At 46.8% G+C, this 14,810-nt stretch overlaps 1 protein-coding gene across 8 annotated transcripts in view; it reads right to left on the minus strand.

Annotated features, from left to right (window-relative positions):
* The window catches only part of TRAF3 (TNF receptor associated factor 3), a 111,272-nt gene that overhangs the window by 29,579 nt on the left and 66,883 nt on the right, over nt 1-14,810 (minus strand). For 6 of the 8 annotated variants that reach the window (XM_067723988.1, XM_067723888.1, XM_067723937.1 and 3 more), the window contains 2 exons: nt 4,093-4,338; nt 2,374-2,425 (listed from right to left, as the gene is read on the minus strand). In XM_067723988.1, coding sequence (XP_067580089.1) covers nt 2,374-2,425; nt 4,093-4,338 — 298 coding nt within the window. Of the gene's footprint in view, nt 1-2,373; nt 2,426-4,092; nt 4,339-6,489; nt 6,622-14,810 lie in introns of all 8 variants that reach the window. The other 2 variants (XM_067723800.1, XM_067723629.1) reach the window with 1 other exon arrangement.

Genomic DNA, 14,810 nt, shown 5'->3' on the forward strand with positions numbered 1-14,810 from the left:
TACTGTAAAAGATAATATTTTGCAGATGGTTTGTAAAACATTTATTTTGGTTCTTGCTCCTAAGGTTATGTCACTAATAACTCATTTTTCACCAAGAAGAAAGCATTAGCCTGCTACGTAAGAAACTTTTTTAAATTTTTTATTTATTTATTTATTATTTATGGCTGTGTTGGGTCTTCGTTTCTGTGCAAGGGCTTTCTCTAGTTGTGGCAAGCAGGGGCCAGTCTTCATTGTGGTGCGCGGGCCTCTCGCTATCGCGGCCTCTCTTGTTGCGGAGCACAGGCTCCAGACACGCAGGCTCAGTAATTGTGGCTCACGGGCCCAGTTACTCCGGGGCATGTCGGATCCTCCCAGACCAGGGTTCAAACCTGTGTCCCCTGCATTGGCAGGCAGACTCTCAACCACTGCGCCACCAACGAAGCCCAAGAAACTTTTAAAAATATATGTTGCAAAGACTGTAGTTAATCCAATAATGAAAATGTTTCCCTTTGAAAATGAAAACCTCCCTTTAATTTCATTTTTCCCTCGGAAAACAAATATTCTCACTCCTTCTAACAACACAAGCTACGCCGTCCTCATCCTCAGGCATTTCTAAGAAACGCCCACACGCTGACACGGTCACAGGGGGAACAGGGAGCTCAATATGCCCTTCTAGACTCCACAAGAAAAGAAATAGAAACAACAGCTGTTAAGAGTTAAAAATAAACTAATTTGGAGTCAAATCTAATCCTTTGTAAACATGACTTTTTTAAAAAGGTCATAATTTTAGATATTAAAGTAAACAGAACAGGTATTTTTAACCAGTAATAAATAAGCTTCCTTTCTGTGCCATTAAGTTCCTTTCCTTTTTTTTTTTTTCTCCTTTGGCTATGCCTCACAGCTTGTGGGATCTTAGTTCCCCGACCAGGGATCGAACCTGGGTCCACGGCAGTGAAAGCACCAAGTCTTAACCAATGGACTGCCAGGGAATTCCCTAAGTTTCTTAAATCATTTACCTTTAGGGAGAAAAAACATAGAATGAAAATATCAGAATAATAAAAGTACAGAATTTTAGAGCTGGAAAAGATCTAGTATCATTACTACAACTGTCCCATTTCACAGATGGGGAAGTGGAGGCCCCACGGTGGCCACTATCCTCAGTGACCCGCCGAGGGGTTGATCTCGGTCTCCCGGGGCCCAACCAACCCCACATTTTCCCACGAGGATCCATGGCTTCAGTCAGTCTCATTTATGATTCTTCAACAAATCTAGTAACTCTTCTTCAGCTGTCAATGCCATTGAAAAATAAGGATAGTAACTCCGCATAATGAAATCAGACACTAAAAAATCCATCTTAGCCCATTGTTTCAGCCTTTTCTCCTGGTCACATTGGTTAGATACATGTTAACAGGTTAACAGGTTGCCATGTTGAGACAAGAGGTAGAACTGAGTGATTTGTTTTTCTTAAAAACAATCCCTTCCAAGCTAAGTGAAGTCTTTAGGGGCAGGTAAATGCTAAGGAAGAGCAGGTACATGGACGTTCGGCCAATTCTGTCTCTGAACCGCCCAGAGCAGGACACCGGATGCCCCGTCCTGGCAGCCCACGGGCACCTGTCACCAGCAACCCTCAAATCACCACACTCACCTGTGCTGCTTAACAACAAAGCCATGGGAAAACCCCAGAGTGAGAATTTTACTGTACAATTTAATGACCTACATTTAAAAAATTGTTCGGTTCATTCATCAAAATTTCAGAACCACATATTTTTATTGATATTTTAAGTACTTCAAGAACGAGTCGTTTCAAACTAGAAGTGTGCCTGGCAGGGCCTGGATGGCCACAGGGATGGGTGACAAGGGCTCAGGGCCCACGGGGGAAGCTGGTGGGCGCCCAGGGCCCCTGTGTGCTCATCTGCAGGACACGTGAGTTTTTCCTGGCATTCTCAACCACGTGGGGGAGGGAAGGGCTGAACTCTCACATGTGTCTTAATGACTTCGAGACGCTGCCTGGGGGCAGGGAGAGAGCAAATCCAACGGAACCCCTCAGACTAGCACTGCTTGAAGGTAGAGCGCAGGCATCTGGGATAAAGACCCGAGACGACAGTGCACATCTCTGCACTTTACTTACTCCTCACCCACCTGGGGGTCTTGGGAAGTGAACCCATTACTGACACAGGTGAGGAGACAGGCTCCGGGGTCACACGGCTGGGGACCTGCCCAGCGGATCTGCCCCGTCCGTCCCGGTGTTTACATGACACAGTCCCCTGTCTCAACCCTGCTCCATCAGCTGTCAACTCAGAGAAACTCGGAACCAGGGCACTGGATGCAAACTACGTAGGAGGCACTACCCAGCGCAAAACAGTGACAAAACAATTTATTAAAAACCAAGAATACCTTGTCTTTGCTGATGCCTTCTCGACACGCAGTGCATTTCGGGCTGGAGGAGCTGAGGGGAAACACACAGTAAATGTGTTAGAGTGAAAGCCACCTTCTCATCTGAACCCACTGGATACGGTGAACCGTTCACTTTAGGGTCATGTCTGCCGTGCGAAGCTCAGAGCAACCACCAGAGCTTCAGGATGCCCCGGTGAATCTGGTTTAAATACGGTTTAAATAGGAGAAAAGGGTTAAAATTCTTTTCTTAATAGTAATTTTTCATAAGGAAGTTTTTAAGCAGAACAGCTTAGATCAGTCCCTCTTGGAAAGTCCCTTTCAATTAAAGGTGAGATTTTATTTCAGAAACCAAAAGCAGCTCTCTGTGAAGGGCTCTTCAGCGTGAGTGTCCACAGCCCTCGGGAAAGCCTCTGAACGGCTCTGCTTTATAAGCACAGTCAGGGCTTTCTCCACAGGCTATTTCCTTCACAGTGTATTGAAAGGAAGATGCAATTCCGTGGACTTGAACCGTGTGGGGATTTAAAGCTGACCCTGTCTAAAGAAACCACTGGTCTCCTACATTATTCTTGTCCCCAAACTCAGGACACCAGCCACTGCTCCCACACTGCCCTGTTTTGGACTTGATTCTCACCCCATCCCGGGCCTGGAAACCACCTCCTAGAGATTAAAAATAAAAACTAATTTTGAGCGCTCCCTACTGCCAGGGCCCCTGCCCTAGACAGCCTAAAGGCGCCAGGAGTCCAGGCCAGGGAGCGGCAGCAGAGGCTTCAGGAGCAGGGGGCAGGTGGGCACGCGTGCACTGGGGCCCTGCGGAGGGGCAGGAGGGCCGAGGGTCGGTGCGGGAGGAAATCAACGCGTTTTAAAATAAACGCTCACTCATTCAGCCTACGTTAATATGGAGCTTGTGCCAAACTGTTTTAATCATGGGGATCTTTTCACACCCTTAGACCCCGGGGCTGAGTGGCGTCTGGGCGGGATCCCCTGACACCTGCAGAACACAGAACAGGAGGAGCTCAAGAAGCAAAGAAGGGCCGAAACCAGCAGAGCAACAGCCCCCGGCCGCTTCCGCGGCGCCAGAGTGCAGGGAAATCAGGTGCTCTGAGCCTGCTCTGCCACCACTAAGCTCCAACGAAGAGTTATTTTACCCACAAGCTGGCGAAGCTGAGTTCACTGTTGGGGACGAGTGGATAAGAGCACGGCGGGAAGTACCCAAAGGAGGGTGCCGGGAGGGAGGCTGCGCTCAGCGGCGGGTCTAGAGGAGCAGCGGGCAGCCTTGCCGGCCCTTGTCCGCTGCTGGGGACCCAGGCTGAGCACAGTGCCTGGCACCCCACTCAGGAAATAACTGTGGGATGAACGAAGGTGCTCTCTCAGCCAACGTTAGCTCTGCTGTAAAACTCCAGCCTCTCTGACACCCGTGATTCTAAATGGCATCAATGCCCAGCTGACACCCGTGAGGGCTGCTGCGGATTCCCTGACGCTCACTGGATTCTCCTCAGCTTCGGCCTGGCCCACCCCTCCCATCACCCCGTCCCCCAGTCCCAGCCTCCAGGCGCTTGCCCCAAAGGGCCCCACCGTCATTTGCAGATGGGACGTCTCCTCCCCATACTTGGCCACGCAGATGGAGACCGGGCACCGGGGCCGAGACCTCGCTGGAGAAGCTGGGCAGGGGCCCCCTGAGTCTGCGGGCCAGGCCCCGGTCCCCTGCGTTGGGGCACCCACCTGAGCAGGGCGCCCATGCAGGTCTCGCAGAAGCGGTGTCCGCACTCGGTCTGCTTGGGGTTGCAGAGCACCAGGCGGCACTTCTCGCACTTGTACTTGTCCTCCACGGCCTTCACGAAGCGCTCCTTGTAGCCCCCCTGCTCGGGGACCAGGACGGCAGGCCCGGCGCCACGGTCGGGGTGCAGCTTCAGTGGGGGGTTGGCTGGCAGGGTGCCGGCTGCGTCCAGCTTTTTACTCGGCTCCATCCTGCGGGGGGCGGGGGGGGGGGGGCGTCCATCAGAGACACACGCCGGGAGGCACAGGGTGCTGACGGGAGGCCCGGGAGAGCCAGTACGTGCGCTCTCCTTCAGCCTCGAGGACACACGGGTGCCCTTCCAGCCTCCAGCACCTGACAGAGCAGGACGCCGCCATCAGACACATCTCCCACCCAAGGACCTGCTACAAGGTGCAAACTGCATTATCAAGGCTCTTTAACTTAAAATACAGATGATACTCTGCCGTAACTTTAAATTCTATGCATCATTCTGATGTCCTGGCTGGAGCCGCAGCTGCTCTCAGCTGATTTCATTTCCTTGTGAGCCTCGCTGCGCTGCCAGGTGATGCGACCCAACCCAGGGCAGTGTCACCGCGGAGCCCAAGGCCGGACCCGCTCCTCTCACCAGCGATGGCGCCTCCCTCGGGGTCCTTCGCACTCTGCCCGCCCAAGGGCCCCTGCACTGAGCCCATGCCCTGCAGTCTTGGGAGGTGCTTCCTGGGTTTGTGGGGACCCCGTGCCCGGCGTGGGCCGGTGGAGGGGACGCCGGGCTGGGTCTCCGCGCCCTCTGCCTTCTGGGAGCGCACAGGTGGCTGGTCCCCACCTGCGAGTCCCCATCGCCAGGCAAAGTAGGGGGTGCCTGGAGACCAGCCACAAAGGCCCCAGGCCCAGCAGCCTCGGCAGCAGCGCACCTGGTGGCCCTGCAGAGAAGGTTCTTTCACAGCTCACCAGGCCTCTCAAGACTGCGCTGTGCTTCTGCTCAATTCATCTATTTCTGCTGCTGACAAAAATAAGGGCCAAATTCTTTCTCCTCACAAGGCTGTGGGCATCCGCCCGCGTCCCCACCCTGCCCTCCTCAGCCTGAGGCTCCTCGCCAGCCGGGCCCTGCCGGGCCGCAGACTCGGGTTCTGCGGGAACCAGGGCGCACCCCACCCTAGACCCCAGGGTGCCCAGGCGGGCTGCGGGCAGAGCCCAGCTCCCCCAGCCTCATTCCTCACGCCACCTCCTCCTGCCTCTCCATGGGGCTGAGGGAACGAACGTTTCATAGCTGGGATGTGTAGGAACCACACAGGCAGCAGTACATGTGACATGTAAATGACCTGGTGTTCCAGCCACACTTGGGTTCCTTTTAACAAAATAGCACATTATCGTGCAAAGTGTGGGAGCCTCCTATGAAATCTATTTGTGAAACCAAAACAAAGAAGATTTCAAAATGACCCCAAAAGGCCAGCAACCCTTTGCTCACCAACTTGTTGATTAGAATCCTGTTCATCAAGATGCTAAGTAGGAAGGTGCCCGTCAGGGAAAAGGGTCAACCAGGAGCCGACCTGCTGCCACTGGCCGCCCCCCTGCCCTTCTGCAGAGGCTGACCCTGGCTCCACAGCTCCCCGCCGGCAACGCGCCTCCCACCTCCTAAGGGAGGCCCACCCTGGTCAGCCCCCACACCCCACCCCTTGGTCCGTCCTCCTAAGACTGCTGGTTTATGGTTTAGTCACTGCCTATCTCCCTGTGGCAGGACGCAAGCTCCCCAGCAACGCGGGTTTGGATCTGTTCTGCTGACTGACAAACACCAGGCACCTGGAATCGCTAGTGTCTGATGGGTAGAAGGTTCTCATCTTATCTCAACTCAAAAATACACATTTGTTGAGTTAACAAATAGAGGGAAAGGTGAGGTCTGAGCCACTCATACCAAACTGTTTCTGTGAAACCAGAAAAAAAAAAAAAACAGGAAAAGAAAACTCTTCAGATTTCACAGCTGATCTCACAGCTTCATACCTTGCTTAGATTATAAGCTGCTTGCAACTTTGGTTTAGTATTTTACCCTATAGTGCGTAAAGAAGCCGTGTGTTCAATAAAGTTTTTAGTGAGAAATGTTTGATTCTTTGGAGGTGAATTCCTAGTTCAAATATGAGAGACAATTACCTCAAGATCAAGTTAATGACAAATAATAAATGTTCCTTTACCTATAACACGTCATACTCTGTATAGACAAATGAAGAATATAGTTTTAGATCCTTGGTTTTATAGGCTGCTTAAGATAAGCGAACGGATGCAAGCATCCCAAGAACATAAGGAGAACGTCACAGCAGCCTGTCCTGAACGGCAGAGCACAGCCTGCGGCCAGCAGGTGTGCCAGGACTCACCTGGAATGTGAGGCGCTGACGTGGGTAGCTCTGCAGCGGGCCCCAGGGGCCTCTCACAGTCCTGCTCAGGGTCCCGCATCCTGGCCCATGCACGGCCCGCTCCTGAGCTAAGCTGCTGGCTGGAGAACGAGCCTTTGGGGAAGGAGGGAAAGAGGCCCTACAGTGCTTAGACAGCACGAACAAGAAAAATACCAGACCTCCTTTACCTAATATTCACAAGTAAGGACGGAGAAAACTATCTAAACGTGAAATGTCCAGAACAGGCAAATCCACAGAGACACAGAGTAGATGCTCGGTTGCCAGGGGCTGGGGGGAGTCGGTGCACCTACGAATGGGAACAGGGCTTCCTGGGGTGATCACAGTGTTCCGGAATTGGATACTGGGGACGACGGCACCTTCTGTGAATATACTAGAAACCACTGAACTGGACACTTTAAAGGGGTGAATGTTATGGTATGTGAATTATATTTCAATTTAAAATCTAACCAAGAATATTACCAAGTAACTGTTTAAGATGGTTGGTTCCATTTGGGTTTGGTTAATTCGTGACATTTATACATAGTGTCATACACTTTAAAATGTAAGACTAAAACAAAAGTGGAGGGCTTCCCTGGTGGCGCGGTGGTTGGGAGTCCGCCTGCCGATGCAGGGGACGCGGGTTCGTGCCTCGGTCCGGGAAGATCCCACATGCCGTGGAGCGGCTGGGCCCGTGAGCCATGGCCGCTGAGCCTGCGTGTCCGGGGCCTGTGCTCCACAACGGGAGAGGCCACGGCAGTGAGAGGCCCGCGTACCGAAAAAAAAAAAAAAAAAAAAAAAAACCCAAAAGTGGATATGCCTGATGCTGTGGGCAGTGCCTGACACATGAGGGGACAGTAAGATTTCTTTGTAACAACAGCACCCGCTCACAGAGAAAACAACAACTAGACACGGGGGTAACGTGTAAGTACCAGATTCCGGGACTGCAACCACCCAGAGGCAGACGCTCCCCTGGGTGTTCAGTGCGACTGTGCAGGTGTCCAAAAACAGCGAATGCACACAGAGGAAAACGTGTCTCTCACCAGCTGTGCTGTACACGCAAACTAACCTACAGCTCTTCCCTCGTCACCTACAGTGTATCCTGGGCACTTTTCCACATCAGCAGGTAAAGATGCACCTCGTTACCGTGAAGGGCTGCACAGCACTCCACTGCGTGGTTTACCAGCTCTACTCATGGCGAGCTAGGCTGGGTTTGCTTTATATTATAAACAAACTGCAGTGAGCACTCCTGAATGCATCTTTGTACATCTAGGCAAGCACACAGCAACCCAACTGCTGGGTCAAAGATGATGTGCATTTTAAAATACATAATCACCGCTCGGGATTTCCCTGGTGGTGCAGTGGTTAAGAATCCGCCTGCAGAATCCGCCTGCAGGGAACACGGGTTTGAGTCCTGGTCCGGGAAGATCCCGCATGCCACAGAGCAACAAAGTCCGTGCGCCACAACTACTGAGCCTGCGCTCTAGAGCCTGCGAACCACAACTACTGAGCCTGCATGCTGCAACTACTGAAGCCCGCGTGCCTAGAGCCCGTGCTCTGCAACAAGAGAAGCCACCGCAATGAGAAGCCAGTGCACTGCAATAAGGAGTAGCCCCTGCTCGCCACAACTAGAGAAAGCCCGCGTGCAGCAATGAAGACCCAATACAGCCAAAAAATAAATTAAAAAAAAAAGAACAGACTAGTGAGTGATGTCAGTGAAAAGGGCTCAGTAAGGAATTCCAAAAGTCCATCCTTCAATAAAAGCAAGAAAAAAGTTGGCAAACTCTGTCAGAAACAACTTTTGTGGAACTCTAAAGACTAACCAAAAGCTTGCAACATTCAGAGGAACACTTAATCAAGCGAAGCCTTGGCAAGAACAAGTGAGCTCTGTGGCATTTTACCTTACCCTGGTCCCATCCCCCAAGAGGTAGTGGCCTGGAAGATAAAAGTCTGCAATCCCAGTACAGGTACTTGGTGGGGGGCTGGGGGTGGGTGGGTGGAGCAGAACAGATCTCATTTGCAAAGGATTTCACTAGTAGGTTATGACCCATCTGGTGGCTCCCAAGAAGACCAGCTGAAATGGCTTGCCTTTACTTCACCGAACTCAGGACTCTCCCAGCGCTGAGGCAGCTACTGGTAGGGGGCAGGGGGTGTATACTGAAAACCTCTACAGACAAATGTATTAGTTGCTGATGCCTGGGGCAACCAGTCACAGCTGAGGCAAATGATAGAGAAACCAACAGGCTGACAGGAAATGCTGGGAAATAAGGGCTTTGAGAAGCACCAGCATGTTCCTGGGGTTCTAGAAGGCCAAGCACATGCCCAGGGCTGTGTGCACACTCAGGGAAGGCCTGAGAAGACTCTAAGGTCTCACCCCTGGCTGACCTTCAGGTTCCGCACAAGCAGGAAGTGAATGCTAAGGCAAAGCTGTCCACTGCCTGGCTGAGCGCTGAAAACATACCCCAATACTCATACAGACCCTGTCTGAAGAGACTCAGAGATAATTCTGGTTCCAGGCACTTAAGGAAATCTCTGTCTGATTACTAGCTGACTACTATACTATTACAAAATTAGCTCCAAGAAATTATTATGCACACAATAACTATAACAGGCAGCAACAAATACTGGGGAGAATCTAATTTCCAGATTTGCCATATTATACTATTCAACATATCCATTTTCAACAAGAAAACTACAAGTCAGGCAAAGAAATAAGGAAGTGTGGCCCAGGAAAAAAAGCAAGCAACAGAAACTGTCTAGGAGGAAACCCAGACATTAGACTTATAAAGACTTTGAATCATTGATTTTATGTGAGTTCAAAGAGATAAAGGAAACTTTGTCCAAAGAAGTAAAAGAAACCATCAGGGACTTCCCTGGTGGTGCAATGGATAAGACTCTGCACTCCCAATGCAGGGGGCCCAGGTTTGACCCCACATGCATGCTGTAACTAAGAGTCTGCATGCCACAACTAAGGAGCCCACAAGCCACAACTAAGGAGCCCACGTGCTGCAACTAAGGAGCTGGTGAGCTGCAACTAACGGGCTCACCTGCCACTATGAAGACCTGGCACAACCAAATAAATATTTTTTTAGAAATTAAAAAAAAAAGAAACCATCAGAACAATGTCTCATGAAATAGAAAATATCAATAAAGAGAAAATTTTAAAAGGAACCAAATGGAGATTCTAGAGTTGAAGAGCACAATAAAAGAAATGAAAAATTCAATAAAGGGGCTCAACAGGAGAACCAAGCAGGCAGAAGAAAGAATTAGAGAACCTGAAGGCAGGTCAATTGAGATTTGAAGATAAGACAGTTGAGTTTATCCAGTCTAAGTAACAGAAGGAAAAAATAATAAAGAAAAATGAAAGGAACTTTAAAGACCTGTGGGGCAACATCAATCATACCAACATATACATTATGGTAGTCCCAGAAAGGAGAGGAGGGAGAGAAAAAGGTGGAAAGAATACTTGAAAAGGTAATGGACAAAAATTTCCCATATTTGATGAAAAATATTAATCTGCACATCCAGGAAGCTCAACAAACTCCACGCAGGATAAACTCAAAGAGATCTACACTAATACACATTATAATTGAATGGATGGAAGACAGAAAGAATTCTGAAAGCAGCAAGAGAAGTGACTCCTTACATAAAAGAATTTCCTCAATAAGATTAACAGTTGATACCTTATCAGAAACCATGGAGGACAGAAGACAATGGGATGATATATTTGAAGGGCTGAAAGAAAAAAATATCAATTAAGGATCCTCTAGCCAACAAAACTATGTTTCAAAAATGAAGGAGAGGGGCTTCCCTGGTGGTGCAGTGGTTGAGAGTCCGCCTGCCGATGCAGGGGACACGGGTTCGTGCCCGGTCCAGGAAGATCCCACATGCCGCGGAGCGGCTGGGCCCGTAAGCCATGGCCGCTGAGCCTGTGCATCCGGAGCCTGTGCTCCGCAACGGGAGAGGCCGCAACAGTGAGAGGCAAGTGTACCACAAAAAAAAAAAAAAAAAAAAAGAAGGAGACTCTCAACAAAGTACTAGAAAACTAAACCCCAAAGCATATTAAATGTATTATACACCACAACCAAGTGAGATTTGTCCAGGGAAGCAAGAGTGGTTTAATATAAGAAAAATCAATCAATGTAATATACCACAGAAATAGAGCAAGGGGAAAAAACTACATGATCATCTCAATTGGTATAGAAAAAACATTTGACAAAACCAAACTCCCTTTCATTATAAAAACCCTTAGAAAACTAGGAATAAAAGGGAACTTCCTTGACATGATAAAGGATATCTATGAAAAACCCACCACATTTAATGGTGAAAGACTGAAGGCTTTTGCACTAAGATCAGGAAGAAGGGAAGGATGCATGCTTTCACCACTGCTATTTAATATATACTCTGAAAGTTCTATCCAGAGCAATTAGGCAAGAAAACTAAATAAAGGCATCCAAATTAGAAAGAAGGAAATAAAACCATCTCTGTTCATGGATGATATGATCCTATATTTAGAAAATCCCAAAGAATTCTCAAGAAAAGCAACTAGAACTAATAAGTGAATTCATCCAAGTTGCAGGGTACAAAGACCAACAAAGAGACATCATTTGTGTTTCTATACAACAGGAACAAACAATCTGAAAAGTAAAGTTAAAAAGCAATTCCATATACAATAGCATCCAAACGAATAAATTACCTAGGAATAAATTTAACCAACAAGGGGAAATATGTGTTCACAATTGCTGAAAGAAATTAAAGAACACACCATTAAATGGCAAGATACTTGTTTGCTCCAAAACAAATCTATGTACACGGATTGGAAGATAATATTATTATGATGGCAATACTACTTGTGATGGTTAATTTTTTATGTCAACTTCTCTGGGCCACAGGGTGCCTAGATATTTCGTCAAACATTATTCTGGATGTTTCTGTGAGAGTGCTGGATGAGATTAACATTTAAATTAGTAGACTAAGTAAAGCAGATTGCCCTCCCTAATGTGGGTGAGCCTCCTATTCAGTCAAAGGCCTGAATAGGAACAGAACAAAAAGGCTGACCCTCTCTCAATTAAGGAAGATTCTTTCTTCCTGTCTTCAAACTGAGACACTGGCTTTTTTCCTGCCTTCAAACTCAAACTGATGTCAGCTCTTCCTGGATCTTGAGCCTGGCTTTTGGATAGGAACTATGCCTTTGTCTCGCTTGGTTTCAGGCCTTCAGACTCAGACTGGAACTAAGTCACTGGGTCTCCTAGTTGCCAACTTACTCTGCATATCTTGGGACTTGCCTGTCTCCATAATTGTGTGAGACCCAATTCCTTATAATAAATATCTCTACACACACACACACACACACACACCCTTATTGATTCTGTTTCTCTGGAGAACGCTAACTAATATAGTACACAAAGCCATCTACAGATTCAGTGCAATCCCTATTAAAATTCCAGTGGCCTTCCTTTTACAGAAATGAAAAACCTGATCCTAAAACTCACAAGGAACTGCAAAAGAGCAAAACCGTATTGAAAAAGAAAAAGAAAGTTGAACGACTCACACTTCTCAAACTTACTGCTTCAGAACGGCCTACAAAATGACAGTAATCAAAACAGCGTAATATTAGCATAAGGACAGGCATGTGGACCAATGGAATAGAACTGAGAGCCCAGAAGTAAACCCATACATCTGTGGCCAAATGATTTTTGACAAGGATGTCAAGACCATTTAGTTGGAAAAAAATAGTCTTTGAAACAACTGGGTAACCGGGCAGAAGAATGAACTTGGACCCCTATCTCACTCCATACACACAAACTAACTCAAAATGGATGAACAACTAAAATGTAAGAGCTAACACCATAAAACTCTTAGAAGAAAGCATAGGGGTAAATTTTAATGATGCTGAATTTGGCAAAGGATTTTTAGATATGACACCAAAAGCACAAGCAACAGAGAAAAAGTAAGATAAAAGTGGCCTCACCAAATCTGAAAACTTTTGTACATAAAAGGACACTATTAAGAATGAGAAAAGGGGCTTCCCTCATGGCACAGCAGTTAAGAATCCGCCTGCCAATGCAGGGGACATGGGTTCGATCCCTGGTCTGGGAAGACCCCACTGCCATGGAGCAGCTAAGCCCGAGCACCACAACTACTGAGCCTGCGCTCTAGAGACCATGAGCCACAACTACCGAAACCACGAGCCTCAGCTACTGAAGCCCGCGTGCCTAGAGCCCGTGCTCCGCAAGAAGAGAAGCCACGACAATGAGAAGCCCGCGCACCAAAATGAAGAGTAGCCCCCGCTCACTGCAACTGGAGAAAGCCCATGCGCAGCAACGAAGACCCAATGTAGCCAAAAATAAATAAATAAATAAAACAAATTAAAAAAAAATTTTTAAGAATGAGAAAAGACAACCAAAAAAATGGGAGAAAATCTCTGCAAATTACATATCTGATAGGGGTCTAGTGGCCAGAAATACACAAAGAACTCTGACAGCTCAACAACAATTAAAAAATGGGCAAATGACGTGAATAAACATTTCTCCAAGGAAAACACAGAAATAGCCAATAAGCACACGAAAAGATGTTTAACGTCATCCGTCACTCGGGAAATACAAATCAAAACCACGGTGAGTTACCACTTCAAACCCACCAGGATGGGTATAATTTTTTTTAAAAAAGGTAAAATAACAAGAATTGGTGAGGATGTGGAGAAACTGGAACCTTATATATTGCTGGTGGAAACAAAATGGTTCAGTTTTTGTGGAAAACATTTTCGCAGTTCTTCAAAAAGTTAAACATGAAATTACCATGACCCAGCAATTCCACTCTTAGGTATATACCCAAAAGAACTGAAAACAGGTACTCAAACCATACCCACACACATGGTTACAGTAGTACCATTCACAGTACTCAAAAGACAGAAACAACCCAAATGTCCATCAACAGATGAATGGGTAAACAAAATATGAGATAAATATTACTCGCCATAAAAAGAAATGACGTGATGACAGAGGCTCTAACATGGATGAACGTGGAAAACATTATGCTAAGTGAAAGATGTCAAAAACAAAAGGACACATACTGTATGACTGCATTTATCTGCAATATACAGAATAGGTAAATCCACAGAGACAGAAAGCAGCTTGGCGGCTGTCCAGGGGATAAGGAGAAGGACAATGAGGACTGCCTGCTCAATGGGGAAGGGGTTTCCTTTCGAGGAATGAGAACGTTTGGGACCATAGAGAGGTTGTGATTATACAACACTGTGAATGTACTATATGCCACTGAATTGTTCACTCTGAAATGGTTAATTTGGGACTTCCCTGGCGGTCCAGTGGTTAAGACTTTGCCTTCCAATGCAGGGGGTGAGGGTTCGATCCCCCTGGTCGGGGAGCTAAGACCCCACATCACTCATGGCCAAAAAACCAGAACGTAAAACAGAAGTAATACTGTAACAAATTCAATAAAGACTTTTTAAAAATGGTCCACATCAAAAAATCTTTAAAATGGTTAATTTTATGTTCTGTCAATTTTATGTCAATTTAAAAATTATTAAAAAAACTGACCATCATGAGATACTACTTCACAGCTATCAGGATGGCTGTGATTGAAAAAAAATGGAAAATTACATGCTGGTGAGGATATGAAGAAATTGGAACCCTCAAACATTTCTGAACATAAAATGGTTCATCATCCATAGAAAACACTTTGGCAGTTCCTCAGAAAGCTAAACACAGAGTTACCACATGACCCAGCAATTCTCCTCTTGCGTATAAACCCAAGAGAAGTGAAAACATATGTTTACACGAAGACTTGTACATGAATGTTCATAGCAGCAATATTCGTAATAGACAAAAAATATTAACATTCCAAATGTCCATCAAGAGATAGCTGGATAAACAAAATTTATAAGTATCTATACATTGTACTATTATTTAGCCATAAAAAGATGAAGTCCTGATACATGTTACAACACGAATGAACCTTGAAAACGGTTATGCTAAGTAACAAAAGTCAGAAACAAAAGGCCACATATCATATAAGTCCATATGTGTGAAATGTCCAGAACAAGCAAATCCACAGAGACGAGAAGTAAGTAAGTGGTTGTCAGAGGCTGGGGCAAGGGGAGAATCATACAGAGTGACTGTGTGGAGTTTCGTTTGGGGCGATGAAAATGTTCTAGAATTAGACAGTGGTGACGGCCGTATAGCACTGTGAATATACACTAAATAAAAACCGCTGAACTGTACATTTTGAATGGTTTAAATAATGAATTTTTTCATGATAAAAAATTGTCAAAAATTTTTAATGAAAAA

The sequence above is a fragment of the Pseudorca crassidens genome, chromosome 1, assembly GCF_039906515.1.
Source record: "Pseudorca crassidens isolate mPseCra1 chromosome 1, mPseCra1.hap1, whole genome shotgun sequence".
Lineage (NCBI taxonomy): Eukaryota > Metazoa > Chordata > Mammalia > Artiodactyla > Delphinidae > Pseudorca > Pseudorca crassidens.